Below are 26,524 nucleotides of genomic sequence, written 5' to 3'. Positions count from 1 at the left end.
AGAGGAGGGGACCTGTACCCCAGTGAGAGTCAGCACCTTCAGGAGAGGAGGGGGACCTGTACCCCGGTGAGAGTCAGCACCTTCAGGAGAGGAGGGGGACCCTGTACCCCAGTGAGAGTCAGCACCTTCAGGAGAGGAGGGGGACCTGTACCCCAGTGAGAGTCAGCAACTTCAGGAGAGGAGGGGGACCCTGTACCCCAGTGAGAGTCAGCACCTTCAGGAGAGGAGGGGGACCCTGTACCCCAGTGAGAGTCAGCACCTTCAGGAGAGCAGGGGGACCTGTACCCCAGTGAAAGTCAGCACCTTCAGGAGAGGAGGGGGACCTGTACCCCAGTGAGAGTCAGCACCTTCAGGAGAGGAGGGGGACCTGTACCCCAGTGAGAGTCAGCACCTTCAGGAGAAGAGGGGGACCTGTACCCCAGTGAGAGTCAGCACCTTCAGGAGAGGAGGGGGACCTGTACCCCAGTGAGAGTCAGCACCTTCAGGAGAGGAGGGGGACCTGTACCCCAGTGACAGTCAGCACCTTCAGGAGAGGAGGGGGACCCTGTACCCCAGTGAGAGTCAGCACCTTCAGGAGAGGAGGGGGACCCTGTACCCCAGTGAGAGTCAGCAACTCCAGGAGAGGAGGGGGACCTGTACCCCAGTAAGAGTCAGCACCTTCAGGAGAGAAGGGGGACCTGTACCCCAGTGAGAGTCAGCACCTTCAGGAGAGGAGGGGACCTGTACCCCAGTGAGAGTCAGCACCTTCAGGAGAGGAGGGGACCTGTACCCCAGTGAGATTCAGCACCTTCAGGAGAGGAGGGGGACCTGTACCCCAGTGAGAGTCAGCACCTTCAGGAGAGGAGGGAGACCTGTACCCCAGTGAGAGTCAGCACCTTCAGGAGAGGAGGGGACCTGTACCCCAGTGAGAGTCAGCACCTTCAGGAGAGGAGGGGGACCTGTACCCCAGTGTGAGTCAGCACCTTCAGGGGAGGAGGGGACCTGTACCCCAGTGAGAATCAGCACCTTCAGGAGAGGAGGGGAACCTGTACCCCAGTGAGAGTCAGCATCTTCAGGAGAGGAGGGGTCCTGTACCCCAGTGAGAGTCAGCACCTTCAGGAGAGGAGGGGGACCTGTACCCCAGTGTGAGTCAGCACCTTCAGGAGAGGAGGGGAACCTGTACCCCAGTGAGAGTCAGCACCTTCAGGAGAGGAGGGGAACCTGTACCCCAGTGAGAGTCAGCACCTTCAGAAGAGCAGGGGGACCTGTACCCCAGTAAGAGTAAGCACCTTCAGAAGAGGAGGGGGACCTGTACCCCAGTGAGAGTCAGCATCTTTAGGAGTGGAGGGGGACCCGTACCCCAGTGAGAGTCAGCAACTTCAGGAGAGGAGGGGTCCTGTACCCCAGTGAGAGTCAGCAACTTTACGAGAGGAGGGGGACCTGTACCACAGTGAGAGTCAGCACCTTCAGGAGAGGAGGGGGACCTGTACCCCAGTGAGAGTCAGCACCTTCAGGAGTGGAGGGGGACCCTGTACCCCAGTGAGAGTCAGCACCTTCAGGAGAGGAGGGCGACCTGTACCCCAGTGAGAGGCAGCACCTTCAGGAGAGGAGGGGAACCTGTACCCCAGTGAGAGTCAGCACCTTCAGGAGAGGAGGGGACCTGTACCCCAGTGAGAGTCAGCAACTTCAGGAGAGGAGGGGGACCTGTACCCCAGTGAGAGTCAGCACCTTCAGGAGAGGAGGGGACCTGTACCCCAGTGAGAGTCAGCACCTTCAGGAGAGGAGGGGGACCTGTACCCCGGTGAGAGTCAGCACCTTCAGGAGAGGAGGGGGACCCTGTACCCCAGTGAGAGTCAGCACCTTCAGGAGAGGAGGGGGACCTGTACCCCAGTGAGAGTCAGCAACTTCAGGAGAGGAGGGGGACCCTGTACCCCAGTGAGAGTCAGCACCTTCAGGAGAGGAGGGGGACCCTGTACCCCAGTGAGAGTCAGCACCTTCAGGAGAGCAGGGGGACCTGTACCCCAGTGAAAGTCAGCACCTTCAGGAGAGGAGGGGGACCTGTACCCCAGTGAGAGTCAGCACCTTCAGGAGAGGAGGGGGACCTGTACCCCAGTGAGAGTCAGCACCTTCAGGAAGAGAGGGGGACCTGTACCCCAGTGAGAGTCAGCACCTTCAGGAGAGGAGGGGGACCTGTACCCCAGTGAGAGTCAGCACCTTCAGGAGAGGAGGGGGACCTGTACCCCAGTGAGAGTCAGCATCTTCAGGAGAGGAGGGGGACCCTGTACCCCAATGAGAGTCAGCAACTTCAGGAGAGGAGGGGGACCCTGTACCCCAGTGAGAGTCAGCACCTTCAGGAGAGGAGGGGACCTGTACCCCAGTGAGAGTCAGCACCTTCAGGAGAGGAGGGGGACCCTGTACCCCAGTGACAGTCAGCACCTTCAGGAGAGGAGGGGGACCCTGTACCCCAGTGAGAGTCAGCACCTTCAGGAGAGGAGGGGGACCCTGTACCCCAGTGAGAGTCAGCAACTCCAGGAGAGGAGGGGGACCTGTACCCCAGTAAGAGTCAGCACCTTCAGGAGAGGAGGGGGACCTGTACCCCAGTGAGAGTCAGCACCTTCAGGAGAGGAGGGGACCTGTACCCCAGTGAGAGTCAGCACCTTCAGGAGAGGAGGGGACCTGTACCCCAGTGAGATTCAGCACCTTCAGGAGAGGAGGGGGACCTGTACCCCAGTGAGAGTCAGCACCTTCAGGAGAGGAGGGGACCTGTACCCCAGTGAGAGTCAGCACCTTCAGGAGAGGAGGGGACCTGTACCCCAGTGAGAATCAGCACCTTCAGGAGAGGAGGGGAACCTGTACCCCAGTGAGAGTCAGCACCTTCAGGAGAGGAGGGGAACCTGTACCCCAGTGAGAGTCAGCACCTTCAGAAGAGGAGGGGGACCTGTACCCCAGTAAGAGTAAGCACCTTCAGAAGAGGAGGGGGACCTGTACCCCAGTGAGATTCAGCACCTTCAGGAGAGGAGGGGACCTGTACCCCAGTGAGAGTCAGCACCTTCAGGAGAGGCGGGGACCTGTACCCCAGTGAGAATCAGCACCTTCAGGAGAGGAGGGGAACCTGTACCCCAGTGAGAGTCAGCACCTTCAGGAGAGGAGGGGAACCTGTACCCCAGTGAGAGTCAGCACCTTCAGAAGAGGAGGGGGACCTGTACCCCAGTAAGAGTAAGCACCTTCAGAAGAGGAGCGGGACCTGTACCCCAGTGAGAGTCAGCACCTTCAGGAGAGGAGGGGACCTGTACCCCAGTGAGAGTCAGCACCTTCAGGAGAGGAGGGGACCTGTACCCCAGTGAGAGTCAGCAACTTCAGGAGAGGAGGGGGACCCTGTACCCCAGTGAGAGTCAGCACCTTCAGGAGAGGAGGGGGACCCTGTACCCCAGTGAGAGTCAGCATCTTTAGGAGAGGAGGGGGACCTGTACCCCAGTGAGAATCAGCACCTTCAGGAGAGGAGGGAACCTGTACCCCAGTGAGAGTCAGCAACTTCAGGAGAGGAGGGGGACCTGTACCACAGTGAGAGTCAGCACCTTCAGGAGAGGAGGGGGACCTGTACCCCAGTGAGAGTCAGCACCTTCAGGAGAGGAGGGCGACCTGTACCCCAGTGAGAGTCAGCATCTTCAGGAGAGGAGGGGAACCTGTACCCCAGTGAGAGTCAGCAACTTCAGGAGAGGAGGGGGACCTGTACCCCAGTGAGAGTCAACACCTTCAGGAGAGGAGGGAGATCTGTACCCCAGTGAGAGTCGGCACCTTCAGGAGAGGAGGGGACCTGTACCCAAGTGAGAGTCAGCACCTTCAGGAGAGCAGGGAGACCTGTACCCCAGTGAGAGTCAGCACCTTCAGGAGAGGAGGGGGACCTGTACCCCAGTGAGAGTCAGCACCTTCAGGAGAGGAGGGGGACACTATATCCCAGTGAGAGTCAGCAACTTCAGGAGAGGAGGGGGACCTGTACCCCAGTGAGAGTCAGCACCTTCAGGAGAGGAGGAGGACCTGTACCCCAGTGAGAGTCAGCACCTTCAGGAGAGGAGGGGGACCTGTACCCCAGTGAGAGTCAGCACCTGCAGGAGAGGAGGGGACCTGTACCCCAGTGAGAGTCAGCACCTTCAGGAGAGCAGGGGGACCTGCACCCCAGTGAGAGTCAGCACCTTCAGGAGAGGAGGGGGACTCTGTACCCCAGTGAGAGTCAGCAACTTCAGGCTAGGAGGGGGACCTGTACCCCAGTGAGAGTCAGCACCTTCAGGAGAGGAGGGGGACCTGTACCCCAGTGAGAGTCAGCACCTTCAGGAGAGGAGGGAGACCTGTACCCCAGTGAGAGTCAGCACCTTCAGGAGAGGAGCGGACCTGTACCCCAGTGAGAGTCAGCACCTTCAGGAGAGGAGGGGGACCTGTACCCCAGTGAGAGTCAGCACCTTCAGGAGAGGAGGGGAACCTGTACCCCAGTGAGAGTCAGCACCTTCAGGAGAGGAGGGGACCTGTACCCCAGTGAGAGTCAGCACCTTCAGGAGAGGAGGGGGACCTGTACCCCGGTGAGAGTCAGCACCTTCAGGAGAGGAGGGGGACCCTGTACCCCAGTGAGAGTCAGCACCTTCAGGAGAGGAGGGGGACCTGTACCCCAGTGAGAGTCAGCACCTTCAGGAGAGGAGGGGGACCTGCACCCCAGTGAGAGTCAGCACCTTCAGGAGAGGAGGGGGACCCTGTACCCCAGTGAGAGTCAGCAACTTCAGGCTAGGAGGGGGACCTGTACCCCAGTGAGAGTCAGCACCTTCAGGAGAGGAGGGGGACCTGTACCCCAGTGAGAGTCAGCACCTTCAGGAGAGGAGGGAGACCTGTACCCCAGTGAGAGTCAGCACCTTCAGGAGAGGAGGGGAACTGTACCCCAGTGAGAGTCAGCACCTTCAGGAGAGGAGGGGGACCTGTACCCCAGTGAGAGTCAGCATCTTCAGGAGAGGAGGGGGACCTGTACCCCAGTGAGAGTCAGCACCTTCAGGAGAGGAGGGGACCTGTACCCCAGTGAGAGTCAGCACCTTCAGGAGAGGAGGGGGACCTTTACCCCGGTGAGAGTCAGCACCTTCAGGAGAGGAGGGGGACCCTGTACCCCAGTGAGAGTCAGCACCTTCAGGAGAGGAGGGGGACCTGTACCCCAGTGAGAGTCAGCAACTTCAGGAGAGGAGGGGGACCCTGTACCCCAGTGAGAGTCAGCACCTTCAGGAGAGGAGGGGGACCCTGTACCCCAGTGAGAGTCAGCACCTTCAGGAGAGCAGGGGGACCTGTACCCCAGTGAAAGTCAGCACCTTCAGGAGAGGAGGGGGACCTGTACCCCAGTGAGAGTCAGCACCTTCAGGAGAGGAGGGGGACCTGTACCCCAGTGAGAGTCAGCACCTTCAGGAGAAGAGGGGGACCTGTACCCCAGTGAGAGTCAGCACCTTCAGGAGAGGAGGGGGACCTGTACCCCAGTGAGAGTCAGCACCTTCAGGAGAGGAGGGGACCTGTACCCCAGTGAGAGTCAGCACCTTCAGGAGAGCAGGGGGACCTGTACCCCAGTGAGAGTCAGCACCTTCAGGAGAGGAGGGGGACCTGTACCCCAGTGAGATTCAGCACCTTCAAGAGAGGAGGGGGACCCTGTACCCCAGTGAGATTCAGCACCTTCAAGAGAGGAGGGGGACCTGTACCCCAGTGAGAGTCAGCAACTTCAGGAGATGAGGGGGACCTGTACCCCAGTGAGAGTCAGCATCTTTAGGAGAGGAGGGGGACCCGTACCCCAGTGAGAGTCAGCATCTTTAGGAGAGGAGGGGGACCCGTACCCCAGTGAGAGTCAGCAACTTCAGGAGAGGAGGGGACCTGTACCCCAGTGAGAGTCAGCAACTTCAGGAGAGGAGGGGGACCAGTACCCCAGTGAGAGTCAGCACCTTCAGGAGAGGAGGGGGACCTGTACCCCAGTGAGAGTCAGCACCTTCAGGAGAGGAGGGGGACCTGTACCCCAGTGAGAGTCAGCACCTTCAGGAGAGGAGGGGAACCTGTACCCCAGTGAGAGTCAGCACCTTGAGGAGAGGAGGGGGACCTGTACCCCAGTGACAGTCAGCACCTTCCAATGAAGAGGGGACATGTATCCCAGTGAGAGTTAATACATAAAAGCAGCAGCAAGTTGGTAACCTGCAAATATATTCCTTCTCCCAGCTACACCCTTACCTCCCTGCAAAAAGACGCGTGGCCAGCACATAGTTCAGGGTGGTTTTGTGCTCTAGAAATTGCCTGGTGAATGAAGCACAGACAGTGTTAGGAAAGCAGCAAGTAAAAATCTAAATCATACATTACAGAAACTTACACCTCTATTCTCAAAACAATCACAGTCCTGATGCAGATGGGGCTCAAAACTGTGCCTCAATTTTTAACACGTGATGGGTCCCTCACTAATTACATTCTCGCAATGTGGGTGATGCCAGCAAGAGCTGCGTTTCTTGCCCATCGCTGAGGTGGTGGTTCTGCGGCTTTTCCTACTGCAATCATTTAGAGTAAGTGATTGGCTACTACAGCTGCTTCAGAGGTCATTAAGAAGCCAACTGGAGTGAGAGAAAGTCTGGTAAGGGATAGCGGGCTGCCTTCCCTGGAGTGCATTAGTGAACTAGGTAGTTTACCCAAATACCCATCCATGTATATTTACATCAACTCTACCATCAAGGTTCACCCTGGAGCAACACATAAAATGTATGGTTACAAACATATGAATTAGGAGCAGGGGTAGGCCATTTAGCCCCCCGAGCCTGATCCGTCATTTGATAAGATCAAGTCTGATCGAATTGTGGCCCCTACTTTCAACTCTAACTACCTTGTCTACCCCCTATAGCCTTTGACTCCCTGTCAATCAAGAATCAAATAAACTCAGCTTTAAAAATAATGGAATAAAACTGCTTCCACTGCTCTCTGGCAAAACGAATTCCAACGACCCTCTTAGAGAACAAAATTCTCCTCATTTCCCTCTCAAATGGGAGACTCTTATTTTTAAAATATGTCCCCTAGTTCTAGTCTTTTTCAAAAGGGCAAACATCCTTTCAGCATCCACCCTATCAAGACCCCTCAGGATCTTACATGTTTCAATAAGAAAACATATGAGAATACAAAGACTCTTCTAAATTCCAATGGGCATTGGCCCAAGCTATGCAACCTTTTCTCATAAGATAGCCCGATCAGTCGAGTGAACCTTCTATGAACTGCTTCAAACACCGTTATATTCTCTCTTAAGTAAGGAGACCAAAACTGTACAAATTTTTGCCCACTCACCACAGCTATCTCTATCCCTTTGTAGACCCTTGGGCAGGGTTTTCAGTGCTGTCCGCTGCCAGAATTGGCTGGTCCCACTGAAAGCCAATGGACTTTTGGCTGGGCCAACTCTCCCGTGGCAGATCCTGCCTCGCGGGGCTGGAAAATCCCGGCCCTCATGTCTAACTTAAATTCAGGAAACCAGGATGTGCAAACGGTTTGGGCAAGGATGAGAAATGATAAAGGCAGGGAGTCACTTGTGGGAGTCATGTACAGGCCCCCTAATAGTAACCAAATGGTAGGGCGCAGCATAAGGGAAGAAACAATGGGAGATTGTCAGAAAGGCACGGCAATAACCATGGGAGATTTTAAAAGCAAAAAACTGCGGATGCTGGAAATCCAAAACAAAAATAAAAATACCTGCAAAAACTCAGCAGGTCTGGCAGCATCTGTGGAGAGGGACACACTTAACGTTTTGAGTCCTCATGACCCTTCAACAGTACTAAGTAAAAATAGAAAAGAGGTGAAATATAAGCTGGTTTAAGGGCGAGGGGGGGAACAGGTAGAGCTGGATAGAGGGCCAGTGATAGGCGGAGATAACCACAAGATGTCATAGACAAAAGGACAAAGAGGTGTTGACGGTGGTGATATTATCTAAGGAATGTGTTAATTAAGGGTAGAAAGCAGGACGAGCAAGGTACAGATAGTCCTTGTGGGGGTGGGGGGAAGGGATCGAAATAGGCTAAAAGGTAGAGATAAAACAATGGATGGAAATACATTTAAAAATAATGGAAATAGGTGAGAAAAGAAAAATTTACATAAATTATTGGAAAAAAAAGTGGGGATCAGAAAGGGGATGAGGATGGAGGAGAGAGTTCATGATCTAAAATTGTTGAACTCAATATTCAGTCTGGAAGGCTGTAAAGTGCCTTGTTGGAAGATGAGGTGTTGTTCCTCCAGTTTGTGTTGAGCTTCACTGGAACAATGCAGCAGGCCAGGGATGGATATGTGGGCATGAGAGCAGGGTGGAGTGTTGAAATGGCAAGCGACAGGGAGGTCTGGGTCATGCTTGCGGACAGACCGAAGGTGTTCCGCAAAGCGGTCACCCAGTCTGTGTTTGGTCTCTCCAATGTAGAGGAAACCGTATTGGGAGCAAAGAATGTAGTAGACTAAATTGAGGGAAGTGCAAGTGAAATGCTGCTTCACTTGAAAGAAGTGTTTGGGCCCTTGGACGGTGAGGAGAGGGGAAGTAATGGGGCAGGTGTTGCATCTTCTGCGGTCGCATGGGAAGGTGCCGTGGGAGGGGATTGAGGTGTAGGGGGTGATGGAGGAGTGAACCAGGGTGTCACGGAGGGAACAATCCCTGCGGAATGCCGCCAGGGGTGCTGAAAGGAAGATGTGTTTGGTGATGGCATCATGCTGGAGTTGGTGGAAATGGTGGAGGATGATCCTTTGAATGTGAAGGCTGGTGAGGTGATAAGTGAGGACAAGGGGGACCCTATCATGGTTCTGGGAGGGAGGAGAAGGTGTGAAGGCGGATGCGTGGGAGGTGGGCCAGACACGGTTGAGGGCCCTGTCAACCACCGTAAGTGAAAAACCTCAGTTAAGGAAGAAGGAAGACATGTCACAGGAACTGTTTTTGAGATTTTAATCTACATATAGACTATAAAAGTCAGATGGGCAAAGGTAGCCCAGATGAGGAGCTCGTAGAATATTTTCAGGATAGTTTCTTAGAACAGCATGTTGTGGAACCAACCAGAGAGCAGGCTATACTGGACCTGGTATTATGTAATGAGATGGGATTAATTAATGATCTCACAGTGAATACACCCCTCGGTAGCAGCAATCAAATTATGAATGAATTTTACACTCAGTTTGAGGGAGAGAGGATTGGGTCCAAGACTATGTTTTTAAACTTAAATAAGGGCAATTATGAGGTCATGAAAGCAGAGCTGGCTAAAGCGAATTGGCAAATTAGGTTACGGGATTGGTCAATTGAGATGCAGTGGCAAACATTTAAGGGGATATTTCAGAATACACAGAATAGATACATTTCAACGAGTAAGAAAAAGTCCAAAGGATGGACACACCATCCATGGTTTACTAGAAAGGTTAAAGATGGTGTCAAACTTAAAGAAAAAGCATATAATTGTGCAAAGATAGATGGAAGGTTAGAAGATTGGAGACAATATAAGGAACAGCAGAGGATGCCTAAAAGATTAATGGGGAGGGAAAAATTAGAGTACAAGAGAAAGCTAGCCAGAAATATAAAAACAGATAGTAAGAGTTTCTAAAAATATTTAAATAAGAAACGAGTTAACAAAGTGAGCTCTGGTACTACGGACAGTGAGTCTGGAAAATTGATCATGGAAAACAAGGAGATGGCAGATGAATTGAACAAGTATTTTGCATCAGTCTTCACTATAGAGGATGCAAGTAACATCCTAGAAGCATATAAATCAGGGAGTGGTAAGGTCTCCTTACCTAAGAAAGGATATACTTGCCATCGAGGGAGAGCAGTGAAGGTTCACCAGACTGATTGCTGGGACGGCAGAATTGCGTATGAGGAGAGATTGGGCAACTAAGCCTGTATTCACTGGAGTTTAGAAGAATGAGATGGGGATCTCATTGAAACACATAAAATTCTGACAGGGATGGACAGATGGATGCAGGGGTCCCAGGCTCAGGATACGGGGTAGGCCATTTAGGACTGAGATGAGGAGAAACTTCTTCACTCAGAGGGTTGTGAACCTATGGAATTCTTTACTACAGAAGGCTGTGGAGGCCAAGTCACTGAATATACTTAAGAAGGAAATAGATTTCTGAATTCTAAAGCCATCAAGGGGTATGGGGAGAGCACAGGAGTATGGCGTTGAGATACAGGACCAACCATGGTCATACTGAACGGCGGAGCAGGTTTCAAGGGCCGAATGACTTGCTCCTGCTCCTATTTTCCATGTTTCTATCGAAGGGAGAGAGGAACTCAGGAAAATTACAATCACCAGAGAACTGATACTGAGTAAATTGTTGGAACTGCGGGCTGACAAGTGCCCGGGACCTGATGGACATCATCCTACGATCTTAAAAGAAATGGCTAGTGAGATAGCTGATGCATTGTTTTTAAGTTTCCAAAATTCCCTAGATTTGGGGAAGGTCCCATTAGATTGGACATTAGCAAATGTAACCCTATTATTCAAAAAGAAAAGGAGACAGAAATTAGGAACCTACAGACCAGTTAGCCTAACATCTGTCATAGGGAAAATGTGAGAAGCTATTATTAAAGAAGCTATAGCAGGGCACTTGGATAAGTTCAAGGTAATCAGGCACAGTCAACATGGTTTTGTGAAAGAGAAATCATGTTTAACCAACTTGTTGGAGTTCTTTGAGGAAGTAACATGTGCTGTGGATAAAGGGGAACCGGTGGATGTACGGCACTTAGATTTCCAGAAGTCATTTGATAAAGTGCCACATCAAAGGTTATTGTGGTAAATAAAAGCTCATGGGATAGGGAGTAACATATTGGCATGGATAGAAGATTGGCTGGCTAACAGGAAGCAGAGTTTCAGGTTGGCAAGATGTAATGAGGGGCATGCCACAGGAATCAGACTTCAACTGTTTACAGTTTAAATAAATGATTTGGATGAAGGGATGGATGGGATGGTTGCCAAATTTGCTGGTGACACAATGATAAGTAGGAAAGTAAGTTGTGACGGGGTCAAAAGGAGGCTACAAAAATATATAGATAGGTTAAGTGAGTGGGCAAAGACCTGGCAAATGAAGTATAATGTGGGAAAATGTGAAATTGTCCATTTTTGGCAGGAAGAATAAAAGAGAAGCATATTATCTAAATGGTGGGAGATTGCAGAACTCTGAAATGCAGTGGGAATTTTTTTATATAAATTCGGGGTGTGGGCTTCACTAGCTGGGCCAGCATTTATTGCCCATCCCTTGTTGCCCTTGAGAAGGTGGTGGTGAGCTGCCTTCTTGAAACTCTGCAGTCCATGTGCGTAGGTACATCCACAGCACTGTTAGGGAGGGAGTTCCAGGACTTTGACCCAGCAACATTGAAGGAACAGTGATATATTCCCACGTCAGGATGGTGAGTGACTTGGAGGGGAACTTCCAGGTGGTGGTTCCCATCTATCTGCTTCCCTTGTTCTTCTAGATGATAGTGGTCGTGGGTTTGGAAGGTGCTGTTTAAGGAGCCTTCACAAAGTCCTGCAGTTCAGGGATCTAGGTGTCTTAGTGCATGAATCGCAAAAGGCTAGTATGCAGGTACAGCAAGTAATTAGGGAAGTTAATAGAATGTTATCATTTATTACGAGGAAAATTGAAACCAAAAGTAGGGAGGTTATGCTTCAGTTATACAGGAGACCACATCTGGAGTACTGTGTACAGTACTGGTCACCTTATTTAAGGAAGGATGTAAATGCGTTGGAAGCAGTTCGGAGGAGGTTTACCAGACTAATACCTGGAATGGGCAGGTTGTCTTACGAAGAAAGGTGGGACAGACTAGGTTTGTATCTGTTTGAGCTTAGAAGACTAAGAGGTGACTTGATTGAAACATAAGATCCTGAGCGGTCTTGACAGGGTGGATGTGGGATCTTGTGGGAGAATCTAGAACGAGGGGTCACTGTTTAAAAATAAGGGATTGCCCTTTAAAACGGAGGGGAGGTCAATTTTTTTCTCTCAGAGGGTCATGAGTCTTTGGAACTCTCTCCCTGAAAAGGCAGTGGAAGCAGAGTCTTTGAATATTTTTAAGGCAGAGGTGGATAGATTCTCGGTAAGCAAATGAGTGACAGGTTATCGGGAGTAGGCAGGAAGCAGATTTGAGGTTACTATCAGATCAGCCATGATCGTATTAAATGGTGGAGCAGGCTCAACAGGCCAAATGGCCTACTCCTGCTCCTCGTTCGTATGTTCAGAACCTACTCTCCTTACTTATCTTTGTGTTATCAGCAAATTTAGCACCCATGCATTTTGATTCCTTCATCCAAGTCTTTGATATCGATTGTAAATAATTGAGGCTCCAGCACTGATCCCTGCAGCATTTCACTACTTACAGCTTTACAACTAAAAATGACCCATTTATTCCTACTTTGCTTCCTGTTAGATAACCAATGCTCTATCCATTCTAATATGTTACCCCCTACACCATTTGGCATAGTAACCTTTGATGTGGCACCTTATCAAATGCCTTTTGCAAATTCAACTACACCACATCAACCGGTTCCCCTTTATCCACATTGCTTGTTACTCTAATAAATGAGTCAAAAACGATTTCTCTTTCACAAAACAATGCAATCAGGCAGAATCAGTCGCAATCTCCTTAATAATAAATTTTAGCATTTTCCCTATGACACATAATAGGCTAACTGGCCTGTAGTTTCATGCTTTCTCTCTCCCCACTTTCTTGAATAGGCAGTTACATTTGCTATTTTCTAATCTGATGGGACCTTTCCAGAATCTAGGGAATTTTGGTAATCCTACAGACAACAAAACTCATGACAACAGATAGTGCTATTTGAGTTAATGAATCAATGAATTGATAAAGCTTCCTTTGAACTCATACTTGTACACCCTCTGGTTATGGAGAAACATGCATCTTTTCACCTTTGACCTCAGGGTAACACATTGTCAGATCTCCTCTCGTGGGTAGAAATGAAAATACATTTTCACATTCCCCTTCCACAATATGTTTGAATTATTCTTCTTGGCTCACCCATAAAGCTCCCAGGTATCAACAGTCGGAAATATCCGTATAAATCCACCTTTTCTCTCATTCTCTTCCATCGTACGCCGTACAACTTTCATCTGTAAGTACAACGAAGCATCAGAAGTGACAAAAGCTTGAGAAAAATCATCAACCCTCACATTCTTTTCATTCACTTACAAAGGTCTTTGATAGGAGTTTGCAAGTTAGCCTGAGCCATGTTTTGAAGGGATTGACAAAGCCAACTCGGGTAAGTTATTCACGGTGGAAAAGGTTTCAAATCCCAGGGGTCAAGAGGTAAAAAATGAGATTGTAAGATTGAGGGATTTTTGTTCTGCAATGGTATTAAAGGTTACTGAAGCAAGGCAGGTAACTGAAGTTAAGAGATAGATCAACCACGACTGCGGTCTCACTGAATAGCAGAACAGGCTCGAAGGGCAGAACGGCCTCTTCTTGTCTCTTTTGTCCCATGTGCCTAGAAGTAAGCAGAAAGGAATCAAATTGTGGAGTAAATTACCAGGGAAAAGCAGTGAAGCAGATAGTGTAAATAGGAGGAGGAGACAATTCAATGTGACTCTGGAGAAATGGGACTGAGGGATACAGTGGGTAGATGGAGCGGAGAGAAAGAGCGAGTGGGTACAGTTGAGAGGTATGGTGAGAGAGTGGGATAGAGGGCATGGTGAGAAGGGCTTAAGAAATATGGTTTACTCTAGAGCTTTGAAATATAGTAAGAGAAGGTAGGATCTTGCGAATCCTTCAACCTCACCAACTCATCTTCACACATCTGTCAATTCCTTTTCTCAATTGAGACACACATTGTCTCAACACCAATTAACTGATTTCCAAATTACATATTTATTACTGTTCCTATTGCAAGTGTAACATCCAATTAGCACACAGCAAGATTCCCCAAATAGCAATGAAATAAATGACCAGTTAATCTGTTATTAGAGATGGTGGATGTCAGAATATTGGCCAGGATACCTGGAGAATTGAATGCAAAATACTATGGATACTAGAGATTTGAAATAAAAACAAAGTGCTCAAAATACTCAGCAGGCCTGGCAACATCTGTGGAGAGAGAAACAAGAATTAAGGTTCCAAGTTGAATAAGACCCTTCTTCAGAGCTGCAATTCCGGAGGAATCGTATTCGACTAGAAACATTAACTCTGTTTCTTTCTCCAAACCTGCTACCAGAACTGCTCAGTATTTTCACAACTTCCTGCATTTAAATATGAAGAAATAACCTGCTTTTTCTCTGAACAGTGCCATGGGATCTTTATGCCCACCTGAACATTGAGATGGGGGATTGGTTGAATTCCTCCCCGAAAAGACAGCACCTCCAACAGTGCAGCATTTCCCCAGTACTGCACTGGAGCAGCAGCTTGGTTTATGTCCTGAACTGGGCACAAACCCACAACCTTCTGTTTCAGAGGCCAGAGTGCAACCACTTATCTGAGCAGAAACGGTTAAAATTCGCTTCTCTCCATGTACTTGCTGTTTGGTCGCTACTCGGCTTAAATCCATAGAGACTGCATCCAGTTCCTAGTCTCTGCTCCAACCTCTCACCTCCTCCACAGACAGTCGCAGTGTGCTTGATCCCTGTGCTCCTTGCGGTCTCTCCTTGACTGATGACGTCTTGCCTTTTACCTCATTTGTGTCATTTACAGACATTGGCTGCTGCTGGTGCTGTAAGGTTTTCAAAGATATGAAATGTTTAACCCAATGTAATGGAGGTTCAAAGGTTACAAAATAGTTATAAATAGTGGGGCAGCACCAACAGGACTCGACTTGCATAAAGTTGTATTTTCTCAGTGCCACCAAGACATCACAAAATTGAAACGTTTGGTGCAAAATCCAACTTGGCTGCTTATGAAAGCTAATATCAGGACCCGACTGATCCATAAAAACTCCTTTCAAGTGAAACAGTGATTTGTTTGTACTTCTTCAAATTTAGTGCACTTTATTCGCTTCTCACATTGTGGTCTCCTCTACATTGGAGGCACCAAACTTAGGCTGGATGACCGCTTTGTGGAACACCTCTGTTCAGTCCACAAGCATGACCCCAGATCTTCCCCTTGCTTGTCATTTTAATTCTCCAAATTGCTCCAACTCTGACCTGTCTGTCCTTGGTCGGCTGCAGTGTACCAATGAAGATATCTACAAGCTCGAGGAACAGCATCCTATCTTTTCACTCAGCATTCTACAGCCTTCTGGACCCAACAATGAATTCGACAATTTTAGATCTTAAACTCACCTCTATCATGTTCTATATGTTTTTTTCTCTAGCTAGGCCTTGTCCTTATTCTTTATCCCTTCATGCTGAACTCAGGTGGCTACTATTCACGCTTCATACAGTAACATCTATTGTTACTTTACTATACTCATTGCCACGCTCTTGGGTTTTTGTGCCATGAAACCTTTGGTTATTTAATCACTCCTGCCCTCCACCCTATCACAGAGCTTCCCTTTAGTTCTTTCTGCTGTTACTACCGAGATGGGAGGAGTGCACAGTTTCTCTAGCCCCACCACTCCACAGTTCGCACCATAAGCGTAAATGTTTTATTCACTCACCAAAACGGCCATTTGTTTTACTTTCCATATTGTTAAAACCAGAATAATTTTTCCCACCACACCCCCACTTAGGGCCATCTGTCACCTGTTCATGTTGTTCTTTCCAGAGTGCTTACTCTTGTCCTGCTTTTATCATATGCTGCTTTCTACCTTAATGCCACCATCAGCAACTCCTTCAGCCAGCAAAAAAGAGACAAAAATAAGGGTCTTTGCAGAGGTTGGCGTTTAAGGGAAAAGAAACCTTCTGGCCAATGGGGAAACCTTATGAAAAACGTTAATGTTTGAAGGCTTTTGACATTGACGATCTGGTATCCCTGTGTGCGAAGACGGATCACTAGTCACAGTAGTTGCCTGGAAGTTCATTCCAAAGGAGCTTCAGTGTGGAGGAGAACAGAGCGGAATCAATGTCCTTGAGGTCTCTCTCTCATCTCAGCTTCTCAAATTTCCAAATACAGACGAGTTATACTGAGATGAGGACACTGGATACTGGTAACTATACTGAATTCCAGACAAGGCAGGAGAGCGCAAGTTGGGCAACCTTCTCCTTTTCGGTTTATTCCCAAACTGAGTCCAAAAAACAAGTTCAGAACAGAAACTCATCTCCATCAGGTGGTTTCCAGAGAATCAGCAGGGCCTCACAGCCTCTGAAACCAGTAGCTGTTTTCTGCAGCAATTAAATTCCAAATAAACAAATAGTTCTCATCTCCTCAAGTGTCTTGCTGGTTATTCAGCTGAAGTCATGTGACTTCTTGAAAAAGGCAGTTTGCTCACAGTATAAAGTGAACTTATAACCTTTTAAAAAAAAACCCAGGTCAGTTCCCAAGAAAGTACCTAAATAATTCAATGTCCTTCCAATTTTAAAAAACATGTAGTTCTTGGAGATATGTATTCATAACACTGCTCCCTCTTTCCACTGGGTCAACACCTATTACATTTATATCTTTCCTCAGTTCTGATGAAAGTTCATCAAGCTGAAACATTAACTCTGTTTCACCCCACAGATGCCGCCAGACTTGCTGAGTATTTCCAGTATTTTCTGTTTTTATTTCAGATTTCCAGTATCTGCAATATTTTGCTTTTGTCTGATTGTCCATGATGTCCATCTGATTAGTTAATGAAACATTTCTGTTTTATTGTTTCATGGGATGTCAGCGTCGTTGGCAAGGTCAGGACTTGTTGCCCATCCCTAGTTGCCCTTGAGAAGGTGGTGGTAAGCTGCCTTCTTAAACCGCTGCAGTCTATGTTGGGGTAGGTACACCCACAGTGCTGTTAAGAAGGGAGTTCCAGGGTTTTGACCCAGCGACAGTGAAGAAACGGCGATATATTTCCAAGTCAGGATGGTGTGTGGCTTGGAGGGGAACTTCCAGGTGGTGGTGTCCCCATGTATCTGCTGCCCTTATCCTTCTAGGTGGTAGAAGTTGCTGATTTGGATGGTGCTGTTGAGGAAGCTTGGCAAGTTGCTGCAGCCTCAGCCCGCAATCAAACAGCCCCTCCTCTGCACCATACCAAAGCTCCCACAAGAAGAGCAGTCTGAGCTATTGTCAAGTCATCTATTTTAGGAGAAGAATATGACAGGACCAGAGAGGAAAAAGAAAATCACAGAGATCAGGACACTTTTATTTTTAACAAACATGGAGATTGGCCAGCAGTCTAGGTGCCTTTGTCAGCTTTTGCCGTACATCGTAGTCTTGTGCATAAGAGAGCTTTGGTTAAGTTAGGGACAAGAAAAGAATGTGGCTTGCTTTTTGCCAAAAAAGTGAAAGGCTCCCATCTGCAAATGAAACCGCACCTGTTGTTGCTCTTTGTTCTCTGGTTTAATCGGAGTCCTGCTCGCAAAGGGGAACGGGTGAATGGCAGGCTTACAAATCGGCCGCATGCCAGGGATATTCAATCCTGCCACAGACAAAATCTATGAATTTCTGCTGACTGAGCTCTCAGACTGTATATTTCATCACCATTAATTGGGCCGACTTCACACATTTTCTAAGCAGCCAGTAACTTGTGATCTCAAGTGATTATCGGTGTCGTTTTGCTAAGTATTCAAACCTTGAAACATGTTTCAATTTCACAGATCAGCATGAAACGGCGACAGCCTGGTTCTTTGAAGTGGAATCGGGTTTAGTGGACAGTGTTTAAAGCATTGAGTAATAACCTGATCCAATCTATGATGAGGCACAGTCAGTGCAGAACGGTCGGTGAGTATAGTGCCTGCTGGAAAATGAAATCTTTGTCGCCACTTGTTTCAGTTCACCGCTCCCTTATAAGGGGTAATTTTGATTTTAATTCTTGGGGTGTCAGCATAGCTGGCAAGGTCAGCATTTACTGATAATTGCTAGACAGTGATGGTGGGTCTTCTTTGGAGTAGTAGTCTGATATAACCGAATTGTACACTAGGCCACTTCAGAGGGCAGTCAGGGGCAAGCACATTGGAGTGGGACTGAAATCACATATCGACAAGACTGGGTAAGGATAACAAATTTCCTTTGCTAAAATGCACAACAGCCTGCATTTATATAACACTTTTTACTTAGTAAAATGCCCTAAGATACTTCAGAAGAGCGTTATCAAACACCAAGCCATAAAAGGGGATGTTAGGGAAAATAACTAAAACTTGGTGAAAGAGATAGATTTTATGGAGTGTATTAAAGGACACAGGGCACAACACCATTTGATGTTTATATCGTGCCTTTAATGTAGCAAAACATTCCAAGGTGCTTCACAGGAGCAATATATAAAACAAAAATAATATACTGCAGATGCTGGAGACCTGAAATAAAAACAGAAATTGCTGGAAATACTCAGCAAATAAGGTAGCATCTATGAAGAGAAACAGAGTTAACATTTCAGGCCAATGACCTTTCCACAGAACGTTTCATCATGCAATGTAAGACAAAACATGACAGTGAGCCACATAATGAGATACTATGTCAAATAACCAAAAGCTAGTGAATAAACAAATAGGAAGATAGAGCAAATGAACGTGTGGATAGAGAGATGGTGCAGGAGGGATGGCTCTAGATTTCTGAGACACTGGGGCAGGTGGGACATATACAAGGTGGACGGGTTACACCTACTAGTGCTTGATGGGGGATGGCAGCAAGAGAGGAAATTCAGAGATGAGCGAAACAAAGCTGAAAATGCTAAGAAGAAAAGTAGTAAGCAAAATCGGAAAGCAGCGGAAACAAAGGTAGCATCAAATAGAGTCAAAATACAGAAAAAATCCCAATAAAGCAAAATTAAAGGCATTCCATCTGAATACATGCAGCATTCACAACAAGATGAATTGACGACACAAATAGAAGTAAACAGGTACGGTTTAATTGGCATTACAAAGACATGGCTGTAGGGTGATCAAGGGTGGGAACTGAATTTTCAAGGGTATTCAACATTTAGAAAGGATAGGCAAAAAGGAAAAGGAGGAGGGGTGGCTCTGTTAACAAAGGATAAGATCAGTACATTAGTGAGAGAGGATCTTAGATCAGAAGATCAAGATGTAGAATTTGTTTGGGTGGAGCTAGGAAACAGCAAGGGGCAGCAAACATTGGTGGGAGTTATCTATAGGCTGTCAAATAGTCATGATAATGTAAGGCACCGTACAAATCAGTAAATTAAAGACGCAAGTAACAGGGCTAATATAGGGCTCACAGGGGACTTCAATCTACATATAGGCTGGATAAACCAAATTAGCACTAATGCTGTGAAGGACAAATTCCTACAAGATGGTTTTTTAGAACAGTTTGTTGAGGAACCAATTAGGGAACAGATTATTCTAGATCTTGTACAATTATGTTATTAAACCTTTCTCATTGTAAAGGAGCCAATGGGGAAGAGTAACCACAGTATGCCAGAATTTTACATTAGGTCTGAAAGTGATGTAGTCCAATCCAAAACTAGGGTCTTAACTTTGTAGTTTCCTTTGTTTAGATTTATGAGGGGCGAATTGGCTGTGGTAGATTGGGAGACGACATTAAGAGGTATGACCATAGACATTCTGCAATGGCTGGCATTTAAAGGATTAATACATGGTTTTACAACAAATATACATTCAAATAGTCGCTTGGTAGTATAGAGCTTGAGTATTGCTGAAAAAAGACATTTTGTCAAAAGTCTTTATCTTGCACTCATCAGGACAGAGGCAAGAGTACCAATGTCAGGGGAAGCAACAACTTTATTCTGTATGAGAAGAGAGTGCTGATTGGTTGACAAGGGGACTCTGATTGGTAGAGGTGTTAGAACCATAGAAAAGCTACAGTGCAGAAAGAGGCCATTCAGCCCTTGGCGTCTACGCCAGCCAAAAAGAGAAAAAAGAAACTAGCCACTCATTTTAATCCCACTTTCCAGCACCTGATCTGTAGCCTTTACAGCACTTCAGATGCATATCTAGGTACCTTTTAAATGAGTTGAACATTTCAGCCTCAACTACCAACTTAGGCGGCGAATTCCAGATGCCCACCATCCTCTGGGTGAAAAAGATTTTCTTCATGTCTCCTCTAATTCTTCTACCAATCATCTTAAATCTGTGCCCTCCAGTAATTGACCTAGGGGAAACAAGCCTTTCCTGTCTACCCTATCTAGGCCCCTCAATTTTGTGCACCTCTATTAGGTCACCCCTCAGCCTCCTCTGTTTTAAGGAAAACAACCCTAGCCTATCCAATCTCTCCTCATAGCTACAATTTCAAGGCCTTGGCAACATTCTTGTAAATCTCCTCTGCACTCTCTCCAGAGTGTGGTTCCTATGTCCTTCCTATAATGTGGTGACCAGAACTGTGCACAAAATTCCAGCTGTGGCCTAACTAGTGTTTTATAGTTCCATCATTATATCCCTGCTTTTGTATTCAATACCTCACCCAATAAAGGAAAGCATTCCATATGCCTTCTTCACCACCTGTCCTGCCACCTTCAAGGACCTGTGGACATGCACTCCAAGGTCTCTCATTTCCTCAACCTCTCTCAAAAACTTCCCTTTTATTGAGTATTTGTTTTGCCTCCCCAAATGCATTACCTCACACTCTTCCGGATCGAATTCATTTGCCACTTCTCTGCCCACTCAGCCAAACCACTGATGTAATTCTGGAGTCGATAGCTATCCTCTGCATTTCAACTACGTGGTCAATTTTTGTGTCATCTGCAAATTTCCCAATCATGCCTCCCATATCTAAGTCTAAATCATTAACATATACAACAAACAGCAAGGGCATCTACACTGAGCCCTGTGGATCACCACTGGAAACTGTTTCCCATTCGCAAAAACATCCATCGATCATTGCCCTTTGTTTCCTGTCACTGAGCCAATTTTGGATCCAACCTGCCACCTTCCCCTGTTGCCATGGAGAATGCAGCACAGTCCACTTGCCAACCAACCATCGGCAATGATGAAGCAACTAAAATCAAGGATGCTCAAGAAGTCTGAATTGGAGGAGTGCAGATATCTCAAAGGGTTGTAGGGTTGGAGGAGGATAGGGGAGGGCTAGGCTGATGAAAATGAAAATTTTAAATCAAGGCATTGCCAAACCAGGAACAAACATCAGTCAAAGAGCATGGAGGGATGGGTGAACAGGACTTGGTATGAGTTAGGATACAGGCAGCAGAATTTCAAATCAGTACAAGCTTATAGATGGTGGAAGGTGAGGGGCCACCCTGGATAGCATTGCAATTGTTGAGTCTGAAACTAACAAAGGCATGGATGAGGGGCATTAGTGAACTAGTTGACTTTTTATGACTATCTGACAGCCTCATGGTCACGTATAGATGCATTTATGGGGAGACATGTGAGGGAGAAGGAAATAGAGTTATCCTGGTTCAGTTAGATGAGGAATGGTGAGATTAGGCTTGAGGACAGCAATAACGCTGGATGCACTGGTTGAGCTGAATGTGCTGTATCTGTGCCATATGTTTGATGTAATCCTACATAATTTTACTGATACCTGTCAGTTTCCCACAAACAGCAATAAGATGAATTTGCCTGCTCTTTCTTGAATAGTACCATAGAATCTGTTAATTCTACCTCGGTTTAATATCTCATCTGAGAGACAGCACCTCCGAAAATGTTGCACTACTTCAGTGCTACTCAAATCATTGACTGGCAATTCAGCCAAGGTTTATACTTAAATTAGTCACTGGCCCTTTTGCTCCAAGACACTGAATAGCATAGGCTTTGACAGACAATATTTTACCAGAGCTTTGTGGGACTTTGGCCGAGCGCCAAGATCGAAACCGGTTTTCCCTGGTCTGCCTTGCCGGGCTATTGGGTTCTGGCAGACAAATCCTATTAATGCAAAATAAATCAGAGATTACTTTAAATTGCCTCCCAGTCTAATAATGCCTCCTTTTTAAAATGCTCACTTTTGTTTTCAAATCTCTCCTTAGTTTTGCCCTTCCTTATCTCTATAACCTCCTCGAGCCCTACAACCCTCCACTGCGTTCCTCTACTTCTAGCCTCTTGCACACCCTATTTGTTTTCCAGAAATATACTTTATTCATAAAATTTGTAAAAGTACATTCCAAAACATTTCAAATTGAATATTAGCAAAAAGTGAAATAGAATCTATCTTTTCCCCATACCGCACATTTCACTCTGAGGTGCCTCAATAATATTTCAATACTTTTGATACTTATGATATACATTTAATGTCAGGTACACAGCCTGAGGGGTTTTACCCACTTTCCAGCCCCTTGATGTACTATGGCTGAAAGGCCTTAGACAGCGACCTTTCCCCATTGTGCCTCTGCAACTGCTGCCCCAATTTTAGTGCATCCCCCAGCACATAGTCCTGGACTGTGAAACATGCTAGTCTGCAACATTCAGTCATGGACAACTCTTTGCATTGGAAGACCAACAGATTTCAGGCAGATCGAACAGTCTTTCACTGAATTGGTGGCCCTCCAGCCACAGTTGATGTTTATTTTGGCATGTCCCCCTGGGAACAGCCCATAGAGCACATAGCCTTGCATCACACAGCTGCTTGGGATGAATCTCGATAAAAACCACTGCACCTCTCTTCAGACTTTCTTTGCAAAGGCACATTCCAGGAAGAGGTGGACAATGATCTGTTCCCCACCACAGCACTTGCACATCCCCAATTAACTGGTGGTGGTGCCCTCAGCTGTCTCAGCCCTTATCTCTGTAGTTCACTCCCAAGACCTCTCCATCCCCCTCTCCCCCACCCCACCCCACCCTCTCTCCTCTTTTAAGATGCTGCTTAAAAACTTTTGGCTGTCTGTCCTGATCTCTCCCATCTTTGTGAGGCTTATTGACAAATTTTGTTTGATAATGCTCATGCCTTGGGACGTTTTACTATGTTAAAGGTGCTACATAAATACAAGTTGTTTTTGAGAGGGAGCTGTAATTTGCATAAAACAGACCACAATGGGGAGGCCTCTATGCTCCTGCTCCTTCTGGCTCTCAACTTCTCTTTCGCTCTCTCCTTCCGCTGCTTCAAAAGCACTTAGACATCATGTTCTCCAGCTGGACACTGGAAGTCAGAAGTTTGTTGTGTTTGGCTCCCACCAAAATCTTGATGGCCTTTCCCCAAATTCCAACCCATGTCCAGCTGCTCAATCAGATCAAGTGAAAAAGTGTTTACCTTGGTGTCCTTTTAAAACCCCATGTCTTATCCATCACCAAGACCACTTACATCCACCTACACTACATTGCTCGCCAAAATGCTTACTTCATTCCCACAATCATCAACTTTTACCCCCCAAAAATACTTACATTCATACAGCACCTTTCACAACCACAGGACATCCCAAAGCATTTTATGACCAATTAAGTACTTATATGTGTAGTCTCTGATCTAATGTAGGCAACACAACAGCCTATTTGCACAAAGCCAGGTCACAAAAACAGCAATATGAATGTGACTAAATAATTTGTTTTAGCCAGGATAAATATTGACCATAACAGTGGGGATGATTCCTGCTTTACTTCAAATTAGTGCTATCCGATCATTTACATCCGCCTAAGATAGCAGACAGGGCAAAGGTTTAACTGAAAGATGGTCTCCCTCAGTACTGCATCACAATGTCAGCCTAGAATTTAGTGCTCAAGCCTCTGGAGTGGAACTTGAATCCACGACTTTCTGACTCAGAACTGAGTATGCCACCCACTAAACCATGGCTGACACAATTACTTTTGTAATTTCCAGTCTTGATTTTCCCTTGAGCCACTTCGTTAGTCCCAATGCTCCACTCGACAAACTTTTAACTTGACCTAATTCCCTTGTCCTTTCTCGTTCTCCTAGCATCCTGTGCCTGCTGATCTCTAATTGCTCCTACTGCATCACATACAAAATCAAAATTCAGTTAGATCTTGGCTGATCTGTACCTCAACTCCATTTATCTGCCTTTGTAACATTATACTTAATACTCTTGCCCAATAATTAAAAAATCAAACTCAGTTTTGAATTTTAATTTGCAGTATCCACAGCATTTCAGCAGAGAGGATTCCAGAGTTCCACAACGCTTTTTGTGAAGGAGTACTTCCTAACTTCCCTCGCAAACAGCCTATCTCTAATTTTAAGATTACTTCCTCTTTGTCATTTCTCCTAACTCTTCTCCTTCTGCTGGACCTCCATTTCTCCTCCATCAGGTACCTCAAGGCATTGAGCCATAATTTAAGCACCATCGTTATGTACTTCTTTGACGGTTTCCTTTCTCACCCCTTATGTATCTCATTTCCAATGTAGTTAATGAGACAATGGAATACAAGTGCCACAGCTGTCAGTAACTTCTAATAGTTACACTAAGGGATGATTGTTTATGTGTAAAAGGTCACTCTCACACATTTCAGCAATATATTGAGATATTTCCTTGGTAGATAAACACTCAGCTTGATTTACTTACTCCATTCATACTAATAAACTGCAACATAGATTGTGCTTAATCCTAGACGGTGAGATGCTGTGCAATTTCGTTGATACATTCTTTCATCCCTACAAGGTGCTCTGATCAGTGGCATCCCTGCACTACTAGTGCTTCACCGGAGTGCCCCACAGCCCACAAAACATTCCTTGGAACAGCACAGTCGGGTTATTTTTCCTCCACAGTTCACATTGACCCAGAATAAATGCATCATATGCCCCACTACACTTAGAGAAATGCTGGTAGATTTAACAGCCAAACTTCATAAAGCAACGTGAGGGCATCCTAACATCGGCTTAGTTATTCAAGTGCTTCAAAATCCAGTTACAAACTGCACCTCTCCATGTGAAAACTGCTCAAATGCTATTAATACGTGAGGTACACTAGATAAATCCAAAGTATCCACCATGGCTCAGTGGGTAGCAATCTCACTTCCAAGTCACAACTTACGGGTTCAAGATCCACTGCAGAGACGTGAGCACAAAATCTTGGCCGACTCTAGTGCAGTGGACTACAGCAATGTCGGGCGAAACATTAAATCAAGGCTGATCTGCCCTCTAAGGTAGATGCAAAAGATGCCGCATCACAATTTCGAAGAGGAGGAGAGTTCTCCATCATGTCCTAGTTAATAGTAATTCCTCAAACAACATCACAAAAACAAATTATATGGTTATAATCACAGTGCTGTTTGTGGGATCTTGCTGTGTGTAAATTGGCTGCCAAGTTTCCTACATTGCAATAGTGACTACACTTTAAAAAGTACTTCAATGGCTGTAAAACACTTTGGGACATCCTGAGAATGTGAAAGGTGCTACAAAAATACAACTCTTTCAGACATTTTTCTATGCTAATTTACATATATAATATATATATCATATATAACATGTATAAATATAGTATATATACACATATTAATAATCATATAGTAAGCAAAGGTTTGCTATATTGTATAAATTCCAAATATATTTTTCGCTGTAATTCTCTGTCAGGTATCAAAGCCATTTTCAAAGTTGAAAAATGTAACTGACTGCTCCCAGAAACAGGCACTCACCCACTAACGTGAACATGTCTGACAGCAAGCTCGCTTTGATCTTCAGATCCAAGGGTGCATCACTAGTGAGAAGTAAAAGAAAATTCAATCAGGAGCTGGTCCAGACTTGCACAGATTCCTTGCCATACAGCTATCAGTACAGTGAAACCCATTACAATGAATAGTAGAAGCAAAGATTTTACAGCACAGGAGAAGCTCCTTTGGCCCATGTCAGTGGCAGTGCTAGTTCTTCAAGTGGAACTAATGAATCCCACTCCAGCCTTTTCCATTGGATTGGGATCCTAGGAAAAGGAGGAAGCCATTCAGTCCATCAAGCCTGTTCCTCCATTCAATTAGATTGTGGCTGATCTGCACCTAAACTCAATTTACCTGCAAAAACTCAGCAGGTCTGGCAGCATCGGCGGAGGAGAAAAGAGTTGACGTTTCGAGTCCTCATGACCCTTCAACAGAACTGAGTGAATATAAGGAGAGGGGTGAAATATAAGCTGGTTTAAGGTGTGGCTTGGGGGGGTGGGGGGGCGCGGGGGTGGGTGGTTCTCACACTGAACAATTTCTCCTTTAACTCCTCTCACTTCCTCCAAATAAAAGGTGTGGCTATGGGTACACGCATGGGCCCCAACTATGCCTGTCTCTTTATGGGGTATGTGGAAAATTCCTTGTTCCAGTCCTACTCCGCCCCCCTTCCACAACTCTTTCTCCGGTACATCGATGATTACTTCGGTGCTGCTTCATGCTCTCGTCTGGACCTGGAAAAATTTATTAATTTTGCTTCCAATCTCCACCCCTCCATCATTTTCACGTGGTCCATCTCTGACACTTCCCTTCCCTTCCTTGACCTCTCTGTCTCAGGCTCTGGTGATAGACTGTCCACCAATATCCATTACAAGCCTACCGACTCCCACAGCTACCTCGACTACAGCTCCTCACACCCCGCTTCCTGGAAGGACTCCATTCTCTCAGTTCCTTCGCCTCCACCGCATCTGTTCTGATGATGCTACCTTCAAAAACAGTTCCTCTGACATGTCCTCCTTCTTCCTTAACCGAG

At 46.6% G+C, this 26,524-nt stretch overlaps 1 protein-coding gene across 1 annotated transcript in view; it reads right to left on the bottom strand.

Moving 5' to 3' along the window:
* Positions 1 to 26,524, bottom strand: part of LOC121292386 (tubulin polyglutamylase TTLL5-like) — a 266,383-nt gene that overhangs the window by 100,344 nt on the left and 139,515 nt on the right. The window contains exons 14-18 of the mRNA XM_041214236.1: positions 25,480 to 25,541; positions 21,740 to 21,831; positions 14,562 to 14,681; positions 13,001 to 13,092; positions 6,211 to 6,273 (exon numbers count right to left, since the gene is read on the bottom strand). Of these exons, the coding sequence (XP_041070170.1) occupies positions 6,211 to 6,273; positions 13,001 to 13,092; positions 14,562 to 14,681; positions 21,740 to 21,831; positions 25,480 to 25,541 (429 nt within the window). The remainder of the gene's footprint in view (positions 1 to 6,210; positions 6,274 to 13,000; positions 13,093 to 14,561; positions 14,682 to 21,739; positions 21,832 to 25,479; positions 25,542 to 26,524) is intronic.

This window comes from Carcharodon carcharias, chromosome 20 (assembly GCF_017639515.1).
Source record: "Carcharodon carcharias isolate sCarCar2 chromosome 20, sCarCar2.pri, whole genome shotgun sequence".
Taxonomy (NCBI): Eukaryota; Metazoa; Chordata; class Chondrichthyes; order Lamniformes; family Lamnidae; genus Carcharodon; species Carcharodon carcharias.
Note: the sequence above shows the minus strand (reverse complement) of the source record. Positions and strands in the feature narration are given on the sequence as shown.